The 10,989-nt window shown below is 33.6% G+C and overlaps 1 protein-coding gene across 1 annotated transcript; it reads right to left on the bottom strand.

Annotated features, from left to right (window-relative positions):
• Positions 1-681: 681 nt before the first annotated feature.
• LOC117920247 (60S ribosomal protein L15-1-like) lies at positions 682-1,301 on the bottom strand. Its single transcript, XM_034837672.1, has one exon. It carries the CDS (start codon positions 1,282-1,284, stop codon positions 682-684), a length of 603 nt encoding a protein of 200 aa, XP_034693563.1. The 5' UTR covers positions 1,285-1,301.
• Between the last annotated feature and the right edge of the window lie 9,688 nt (positions 1,302-10,989).

Raw genomic sequence — 10,989 nt, 5'->3', positions numbered from 1 at the left:
AAAACAAATCAACTTACCAACGGCTAGGTGCGTAGGTTGCTTGTTTCTCCAAATGACAGCCGTGTGAATGTATCTCCTTTACGTGGAGATATGTGTTGAATCTTCCTTCAAAGAAGTGGTGCGGCTGGTTCTCAATGCGTGGTGCGGCTATGGTGAGTTCCTCTTCAACTTGCAGCCGTGTGGGTACTCTCTGGAAAATTGCCTTCTTCCCTCTGGAATCAAAAATTTCCTTTTTCTTTCTCTATTTCAGCCAAAAAATCATATTTCTCCCCCTGTGGCTCTCTCTCCTTTTTTTTATATGGCGGCACCTTCTTTCTATATGGCAGAACCTTCCTTCCATTAAAAATCCTATTTCCTTTTTTTTAATGCACATGTATAGGGAAAGTGCATACACGGTGACTCATTGGAGATCTCCTAAAAAAAATCCTCCTTTTCTCTCCGCGTCCTCCTTTCTTATATGGCAGCCTCACTCTAATATTTCCTTTCCTTTCCGAAGATGCACGTGGTATAGGAAGGTGCATATATGTGGTTCACATTGAAGATTCCCAAGGATGCAGTCGCATGTTCCTCTAAAATCTGGTGATGCGTGCTACCTTTTTCCTAAAAGAATAAAATTGTGCGTGTTGTGCTTTCCTTATGCGACTGTCGTGGTGCTTCTCAATCTAGTGCATGTTCCTGTTATCAATGGGAGTGCGTGCTGTTCCTTTTCCAAGTGGCCCTGCGAAAAAGGCGTGCTTTGTGGTGCCGGTGACCCTTTCCACGGAGTCCTCTGTATTTCTTTCCTGCAGATGTGAGACCGCGAAGCTCCCTGTGTTTGTGCACAGGCTTGCAGATCCAGTTGATCCTTGGATCATTTCGAATTGCGTTATGGGCAGCATCAACTAGGATTATCTCATAGTATTTGTATGTAGAATCCTCATTTATCCAGTACGAGTTGAGAACTTTCAGACCACCTAATTTCCGGCCAGCACGTTCTTCAGCAACTGACCTCTTACTACGTTGGAACTTCAGCTGGGTGACACCCTGGTTTGTAGGCTTTCCATAAACAATGCCCTTGGGAACAGGCCTCTTCCGACCACCACGTCTAACACGAACACGATAGATAACATACCCCTGTTTTGCTTTATACCCCAGACGGCGAGCCTTGTCAGGTCGTGTGGGCCTTGTAACACGAACAATTGAAGGGTGTTGGCGATACTCCCAACACCTGACCCTCTGCAGAAACCTCATAACATCGGACTGCTTCTTTCTCCATAATTCAGAAACATACTTGTAAGCCCCCATAATTCACAGGCTCAAAGGTCCACCATTACTCAATTTGCCTTTAGTTGTAGGCCCTTCTTTGCTTACCGTCTTCACTTTTGGGCAACCCACTAACTCTTTGAAGGCGTTCTTTCTTGGAATCCTTTCTAGTTTTCTATCCCAAAAAATCCTTTTATCTCCTTGTTCTTCTTTCTAGCCTCCTCTCTTTTTTTTTTTCCTCAACAACTTCCCAAGATGGCGCTCCTCATGCAAAATGAAATAAAATAAGATTAAAAAGTAGAAGAAGAAGAGAGAAGGAACTAATGAAAATTATGAGATTGATAATAAAATATGAGATGATTAAAAAGAAACAAACAAAAGAAGGAGAGATCGAATCATATAATTCCATGATTTAATAAGGGGATCGTATGTGTATTTAAAGTCTGAACGATTCAAGCAATTTTCTATTAAATAAGTACGCAAATAAATAAGTAAAATAAAATAAAATAAAAGTATAAGAAAAATAGAAAGATAAAAAATAAATAAATAAACAAACAAAATAAATATAATTATCAAATGCATGCAATAATAATAAAAAGATTGTATAAAAAGTTGAGCCTCAATGAAGTGTTTAAGCGGATCTAAGGTGAACCTAAGTGTCCTAAAGTGATCGGGATATTGTCTAAGTGACCTAAACATGCCTAAGAACTATCCTAAAAAGGAATGAGAAGCTTAAGTCTAAATCAAAACTGCCAAGGGTCACGATAAAGGAGTTAGGCAATCCCTTAACCAGAGTCTCCGAGGTGACTCAGAAAAAGGTAAGTGGTATGAGTAGCCATGGGCCACCAAGGAACTATTGTGGAGCATTGAAAACGAATTTTAAAGACATGTGCTAAAGGGACAAAATTGAGGGTCTACAGGACCCTTGACAAGTTTTCAACACCATAGATTTGGTGTCTATGAGCCTTTGAGAATATTATAACCATAGATTTTCATTTGTGGGCCTTTAAGAGTTTTCACTACCATTGATTGACATCTATGGGATTTTTTTTTTTTTTTTTATACCTTTAAGAAGTAGATTTGGAGTTGCAAATTGCTTCTCATTTTTCATATTTTTGGCAATTAGAGCCATTATTTTTAGTTTGGTTTTCAGAGCCCACAATCTGGAGTTATTCATTGCATCTATATCCTTGAGTTATTCATTGCATATATATTCATGTGCTTTGTCATCCTTCTTATGCAAAGTTATTCCTTTCCCTAGTATTTCGAGGCTTAGGAAGTCAGAAATCAATGCTTTAAATAGATTGTAATTCAGAGTTGAAACAAGAGAGATATAGTCGATTGAAGCAAGGTTACACAAAAAACATGGTAACACAGTGACACTAACTTTAACTCAAAATTGGGGCTACCTCCCGTAAGTTTTTTTATGCAAACCACATGGTTTTGAAGCTTAGAAGTCAGGAATCCAATGCTTCAAACAATTCTCAAGTCATATTTGAAACAAAGGGGATATGGTTGATTGAAGTAAAAAGCATACAATTACGGGATTTAGTTCGAGCCAAATTGTTTTTGGTTGTCTAGGCTCAATTTTTATGGCTTCTTTTTAGGCTCAAATTTTTGTGGCAATTGGGCCCTTTGGGTCTTTTTTTAATTTTCACTAAAGTTATATTTGGTTGTAGGGCTATTTTGGTAATTTAGATTTTATCTAAATTTTAATTACCAAATTTGCAACAAAATCCCTAAAGCCATGAGAATTATTTATTTAATTTCTTTTTATGTCTTTTATGTTTTTTTTTAAATTTTTGGCATAGAATATATTTTGGTATTCTTAAGTAAATGAATTTTCATATGTTTTTCTTTGTTTTAGATCATTTATTAAATTGGAATGTGTTAGGTATTAGGAAATTTTTTATTTTAGTAAAAGACGAGTTGGAAAGAAATAAGGAACCTACTTCATTTTCAAAATTAAACTTAGAAATTTTTTTCTCAAACTAAATCTCTTTAGATTTTAGATCTCTACGAATCTTTTAATTTTAAAGAAGTTTTATTTTTCTAAGTCTTTATGAAATAAAATCTTTCCTATTTAGTACAAGATTATAATTTAAGGAAATAAATTATTTTTGGAAAAATATATGATGGATAATTAAGATAGCTTACCAAGATATTGTTTAAATTAAATTTTGGAATTTTTTTTAAGAAAATAAATTTTCATGGGAAGTTTTTCCAATGTTATTTTTTCTTGTAACTAGTTGTTGTTAAAATCTATGGTTATTTCTTTAGAACTATCCAATTATTAAACTTTAGGAGATTTTCTTGGTCTTTCTCGATGATAGAAGTAAAACTATACCTATAGTTGGTCCTTCAGGCTCTCCCCCTTAGAGAGAAGGAGGAAATTGTTTTGTTTGCATAGCTCAATGATAAGAAATAAGAGAGCAATTCTTTTAGCACATGAGTCCCGGTTTAAGAAGTAAATAATAGACTTAGAAAATCTCATGATAGAGAATTTATTTTAAGAATGGTTACAAAATTACTAAAAAAGTCTCTCTTTACAAAAGATTAAGTAGGAGAGGACCTTAGCAAAACCCATGATCTCCATAGTCAAACCTATTTTGATTTGGGTTCATCAGCACCCTCATGGTGGGTTGGGCCCTAGGAATCAAGGGACATTGACTCTCCTTATGGATAAGACTTGACATGTCTGTAGTGGGAACAACCATCCCTACGATGGGGTTCTTTACTTGGTGACATTGATAGTTCAAGGACAATGGTTATATACTTAACAATGGATATGAGGTGGTCAAATCACCCCACGCGGTCCTACTTGCATAGTCCATAGGCTAAATTAAAAGGTATGTTGATCTTGTCTTTAGATACCTTTATGGTTAAGACAAGGAGATCAATTTGAGAGGGTCTCTAACTAGTAATAAGGTCATGACATGCCCCCCCGTAGGCTTGATCCTTATAATACTAGGATACCTTGCAAAAGGATATGTAGTTTGAGAGCACTACATTTTTGTTGAATTAATTACCAACTTGTTGTGTTTGCTCAATTAGTTAATACATGGTTTTATTTATGTTACAAATATCATGTCTTATAATCCAATTAATCTCGTTCTCACTACTAATAAGTTGACCGGACCAAACTATGTGGATTGGAAAAGGAATCTGGATATAGTACTCACTTCTAAGGAGCTAAAGTGGCTAACTCAAGAAATTGCTCCTTCTACTCCTAATGAACATTCAACTCAGGAGGAGAAGGATAATTGTCATAGTTGGTAGAGGGCAAATCAAAGACTAAGTGTATCATACTTGGGTCTTTGGATAACATGTTGCAACATTAACACGTGTCTATGCCAACTGCTTGTGATATTCTTGTCAGTCTTTATTTAGAGAGTAAGTCTTTAGGGAAAAACGGTAAGGCAAATTTGTGTAACTTGATTTTGAATAGTGGATTTAGATTAGTAGGTCTTAGACCTCATAGTTTTTTTATCTCCACAGTTAGTGTGAGGGTTTTCTACGAAAAAATCGTGTCTTATTGTTTATATATTTTATAGTTGATGTTTTGTTTGAATTACCTATAATTGATAGAATAGTTTATCCCTAACATCCTGCAGGGTAAAAGAATTGGGTATAACATATTAATCTTTATTGAAAATTTTAAAATCACTTATTCACCCCCCCATTTAGGTGTTCCCTATTGGCTTTCAGTTTTTTTAATTAGTATCAAAGCGGGATAAATAATCGATTCTTTATCTTATTGATCAAAAATCCTATTTTAATGATCATATTGTTTAAAAATCAATATTTATTACTCACATAGGATAAAAATCAAATTATTATTGATCTTGTAAATCTGATATGGAACAGTAAAAAAAATTGTGCTCCTTTGAATAGTCCACCTTACTTTGATGGGAATAATTACTCCCATTAGAAATCACATATAATGTTTTTCCTTAAAATGCAAGGCGAAAGGGTATGGAATTTAGTTGAATATGGATGGGGACCCCTATTGATCCTTAATGCTCAAGGAAGATCAATAGAAGAACTTAAACCTAAACACGAATGGGACAAAGATAATAATAAAAGTAGTGAAGCCAATTCTTATTCAATATTTTTAACAAAGTTTGTCTAGGTGAGTTTGCAAGATAGCAAACTGTAGGCATGTAAAGGAAGCATGGGATATTCTGCAAGTCACTCATCAAGGTACATTTACTGTAAATATTTCTAAATTACAAATGCGTGTCAATAAATTTGAGAATATTAGAATGCATTAAAATAAAAACTTTTCTTCCTTTTATTCTGAATCAAGTGATATAGTTAATTGTTCCTTTAACCTTGGAGAACCTATTCCATATTCAAAGGTAGTTAGACAAATATTGAGATCTCTACTAGACAAATTTAGACCTAAATTAATTGCCATAGAGGAGAGTAAAGACATCGATTCTATGAGAGAAGATGAACTTGTAGGTTCCATACAAACTTATGAAATGACCTTACCTAGTTCTTAAAAGCCTAAAGACTCTGCCTTTAAGGATTTCGAGAATGAGGAGAAAGATGTTGAAATGTCATATGATATAACTAGGAATGAATTGACACATATGGCTAAAAGAATAAAAAAATGTCATGAAATTTAACAAAAGGTTTTATTTCTGGAAAAAGAAAAAGACTTAATGAACAAATACCTAAAAAGTATTTAAATGACAAAGTAAAAGGTTCATCCAAAGGTAACAAAATTGAATGCTTTAACTATGGAGGTCTGGGACATTATACTAATGATTATCCTAGCCCCAAAGATATTAAAAAGTCTATGCATGCAACATGGAGTGGTACAAACTCTGAAAAGAGAGCTTCTACAACTTCTGAAGATGAAAGGTATGATCCAAATGACTTCTTAACTTTTATTGCATCTACAGAATATGTGAATAATAATGATTGTGATAGTGATAATGATGATGAGTTTATTGATGAACAAAGGGTTGAATTCCTAAATAATGTAGTTATTGAGCATGAGAAACTAATCAAGAGTTATTTAAAAGATCATGATATTCTTGAAGCTCATAAAAACAAGATTGATATGTTTAATATAGAAAAAACCTAATTTACTTGAGAAAATTTGATTTCTTGAATATGAGATTCATTCTCTCCTAGAGAAGAATAATTCTCTCACTTAAGAGATGAAGAGTAATAAGTCTTTTTCATATGTGAATGAAACTTTTCACCCTTAAGCTAAAGTGCTTAATGAAATACTTGATAAATTTAAAACCCATGGTGATAAAAGAGGTTTGGAGTACATCAACAAAGATGAAACTCCCTTTAATGTAGAAACTATGTTTTTCAAAGGTAGAGATGAAATCCCTAACCAAACAAAATCTCTTAAAAAGGCATCACTATGCACACACTGTAAGAAAATTGGACGTTCTCAATTTAGATGCTACACTAGGTTCCTAGAAAGATTTGGAACTCAAATGAACGGGCTTATGAATGACTTCAATTTCCTTAAATATAATATCTTAAACAATGGGAAAGGGAATAAAATTAATCAAAAGCCTAAAAGTCAACCTAGTTCCTCTAAGTCACCACCAAGGACTAAACAAGTATGGTTGAGAAATAATAGGCCTAAGTATCAAGGTGTGTTCAATGCTCTTAAAACTAAATCTTCTAGTAAGTGGTACCTCGATAATGGTTGTAGTAGACACATGACATGTGATAAAATCTATTTCACTTCTCTTGAAAACTATAATGGTGGCATTGTTACCTTTGGAGATGTAAGCCTAGCTTGATTGAAAGGTAAAGGTAGTATAGCTATCCTTGGTTGTCCTAAACTAGATCGATTTCTCTATGTTAAAGGAATCAAGGCAAGCCTTCTAAGCATTAGTTAAATGTGTGACAAAGACTATAGGGTGATTTTTCAACAAGACTTATTTGAGGTTTTCAATAAAGAAGGAAAGGTCGTCATCACAGGACATAGGACAATGGATAATTGTTATGCAATAAATCCTAACTTTAGAACATCTCTTATGTGTAGTAAGGCAAAACTAGATCCTACTGAGCTTTGGCATAGAAGACCAAGTCATATAAACTATAAAGACTATATGCATTTAGGGAGTAGTGAAAAAAATAGAGGTATCCCTAAACTTAGTGGTGAACCTAAACCTATTTATGGTGAGTGCATGAAAGGTAAACAACTAAAAGTTCACATAGAAAGATTAAAGAAATAAGGACCATTAGACCTTTAGACCTTATTCGCATGGATCTTATAGGTTCAATGCAGACTGAAAGTACATGTGGCAAGAGATATGTTCTTATGGTTGTGGATGATTTTTTGGGATACTCCTTTGTGAGTTTTCTTAGGGAGAAATCAAAGACCATAGAGTACTTATAGTCTTTATTCAATAAAACTTAAGTGGAGATATGCCATCCAATTGTAAGGATTATGAGTGATAAATGGAGAGAGTTTGGCGATGTGGATATTAACCTCTTTTGTGAGTCAAGAGGAATTAAACATGAGTTTTCGACCCCTAAAACTCCTCAACAAAATGGAGTGGATGAAAGAAATAATAGAGTTTTACAAGAAATGGCTAGGGTGATGATTCATATGCATAATACCCCTATGCAATTTTGGGCAAAAGCTATTAATACAATTTGTTATATTGCTAATAAGATTTTTCTTATGCTTGGAACAAAGAAGACATCTTATGAATTGTGGATTGGGAGAAAACCCAATCTTAAATATTTTAGGACTTTTAGCAATGAATGCTATATAATCAAGGATGGGTAGAACATTGGGAAGTTTGATGCTAAATCTGATGTAAGTATTTTCATAGGCTATTCTACTATGAGTAAAGCCTATAGGGTGTATAATCAAAATTCACAAGTCATCCAAGAATCTTCTAATGTGGTTATAAATGATATTAGGTATGATTAGGATATAATTAAGAGTCAAATTTTAACCCAGGAATCGATTGGGGATAACCCTAAAGATGTGGAGACTACAAAAAATAACCCTAATGATATCCCTAAAAGAGACATTGACCCTAGCATGGATGAAGATGTACCTCTAGATGACACTCCTAAAGAAATGAGAAATAAGAATAGATTTAGAGTACCCAAGAACCACCTAATCCCAAATGTTATAGGCAATGTAAATGAACAAGTGGTTACCAGGAGATAGTCAATATTAAATGAGATGGGTCTTATATTCTATACCTTCCAATTAGAGCCAAAGAATGTGGAGGAATTTTTAGGAAATGAATCTTTGACTACCGCACTCCATGAAAAGTAAAATCAATTCACTAGGAATGATGCATGGTACTTAGTCCCTAGGCCTAAAGATAAATATGTCATAGGTACAAAATGGATTTTCAAGAACAAGTAGGATAGAAATGAGGTCATTGTGAGAAACAAAGCAAGGTTGGTTGCCTAAGGATACTCATAGAGAAGGGGATTGATTATGAAGAGACTTTTGCACCCACAACCAAATTAGAATCAATTAGGATACTTTTGGCAATAGCATGCTCCTGAAGGATAAAGCTTTACCAAATGGATGTCAAGAGTGTTTTTCTAAATGGGATTTTGAGTAAAGAAGTTTATATTAAGCAACCTAAGGGATTCGCGGATCCGAAATTCCCCAATCATGTCTATAGGTTAAAGAAAGCCCTTTATAGATTAAAGCAAGCTCCGAGAGCTTGGTATGAGAGGTTCACAACTTATCTTTTAGAGAAAAAGTTTGAAAGAAGGGGAGTTGATAGAACCTTGTCTATAAATAGGTCTAAAAATGAGTTGTTAGTGGCTTAGATTTATGTTGATGATATTGTTTTTGGAGCCAAATCTAGCGACGTTGCCCTTAGTTTTGCTGAGGATATGAAGACTAAATTTGAAATGAGCATGGTAGGTAAACTAACTTTCTTCCTAGAATTGCAGATTAGGCAACTAAAAGATGGAATATTTTTTTTCTCAATCCAAGTATGCTAGGAAGTTAGTTAATAAATTCGGTCTAGAATCCACTAAACACTCTAGGACACCTATGACCACTACCACTAAGTTTAGTAAGGATACATTTAGAAAGGATGTTGAGTAAAAGCTTTATAGAAGCATGATAGGAAGCTTACTTTATACCACAATGAGTCATCCTGACATATCTTTTAGTGTTAGAGCTTATGCTAGGTACCAAGCAAACCCCAAAGAGTCACGTTTAACTACTGTTAAAAGAATAATTCATTATATAAATGGAACTCTTGACTATGGTTTGTGTTATCCCTATGATTCTTCTCTTGTGATTGCTGGATATTATGATGTTGATTGGGTCGAAAATGTTGTGGATAGAAAAAACACATCAAGTATTTATTTTTTTATTAGTGATTGTCTTATGGCTTGGCTTATTAAGAAACAAAACTCTATATCATTATCTACTACTGAAGCTGAATATATTGTTGTTGGAAGTTGTTATACGCAACTCTCGTGGATGAAGGAACCATGAACATACGCTATGGAATTGAGTAAGGAACCATGAACATACGCTATGGAATTGAGTAAGGAACCATGAACATACACTATGACAACTCTAGTGCTATAAATATCTTAAAGAATCCTATTCTTCATTCCCGTACTAAACACATTGAATTTTTACCATTTCATTAGAGATCTTGTTGAAAAAAAATATTTTTTCTCTAAAGTTTGTCCCTAATGAACCTCAATTAGCAGATATTCTTATCGAACTTCAATTGGCAGATATTTTTATCAAACCTTGGGATTCTCTTAGTTTTGAGTTCTTTAGGAAATCCTTAGGCATATGCCTAATCTATTAATCATCAAAGTTATAGGCTTCAAAGGTTTTGAGTTTATTGTTTATTTTCTATTTGTTACCTTCTGCCTTCTTTTAATATTAGCTTGGGTAAATGATTTGTGTTTATTTACTTGATAAATTAACATGATTCATAATATCTCGAGCTTGTGAATTAAAGGAATATACTATATCTATAAGACTTGATGTGGATTGAATCATAGATATGTGTTAATCATTATTAATGTATTTGATTCTTGATAATTAAATGTCTTTGTATATTGGAATTACAACTTTAGTTATATTTTGTACTTGATCAAGAGGGAGACTTCTTAAGTTTAACTCATAAAGTAGACTTAGATTTCTTTGGAATGATCCATTGTCATACTCAAATTTTATTATCCACATACCTTGTTTGACTATGATCATTATATTTGTTTGCCAAAGTGAGTTAGTACAAAATATTGAATCACTGGTTAAGCATCACTCTCATAATTTTTCCAAGATTCATGCTCTCAAATATAAGTTGTTAACTTGCAACATTTGAAAACACCCCTAAAGTGGATATAAAGGCGATCATGAATGAAAACAAAATGAAAAATCTATTGATCATGGTGTACAATGCCTCTACTTTCAAGAGAAAAAGAAAAAAAGAAAAAAAAATGATATCAAATTAAAAGTGAGTCAAGTTATGTTATATGTAGATCAACGAGGTTAAGTTAAATAGAAATCATGTGATCTTAAATCAAATTGACTAGATGTGCACTTTAATTTGACCAAAGGCATGACTAGATCTCTTTTTAGTGAACAATTTCAAAATATAGAATTAGACAATAAGTGGTATTCCCTTGAAAATCAATACTTATGTTTCTATTTGGCTTTCTTATACATTGAGGGTTATGCATTGGGTTTTGAAACTGACATTATGATTAACTTTAACCTTTGAACTTGAAACCTCATTCTTGATG

The sequence above is a fragment of the Vitis riparia genome, chromosome 8 (assembly GCF_004353265.1).
Source record: "Vitis riparia cultivar Riparia Gloire de Montpellier isolate 1030 chromosome 8, EGFV_Vit.rip_1.0, whole genome shotgun sequence".
NCBI lineage: Eukaryota > Viridiplantae > Streptophyta > Magnoliopsida > Vitales > Vitaceae > Vitis > Vitis riparia.
The sequence above is the reverse complement of the archived record's forward strand: the minus strand, read 5'-3'. Positions and strand labels throughout refer to the sequence as shown.

Coding starts and splice junctions, on each gene's coding strand:
- LOC117920247 (XM_034837672.1), bottom strand. CDS start 1,284: ATGGGGGCTTACAAGTATGTTTCTGAATTATGGAGAAAGAAGCAGTCC.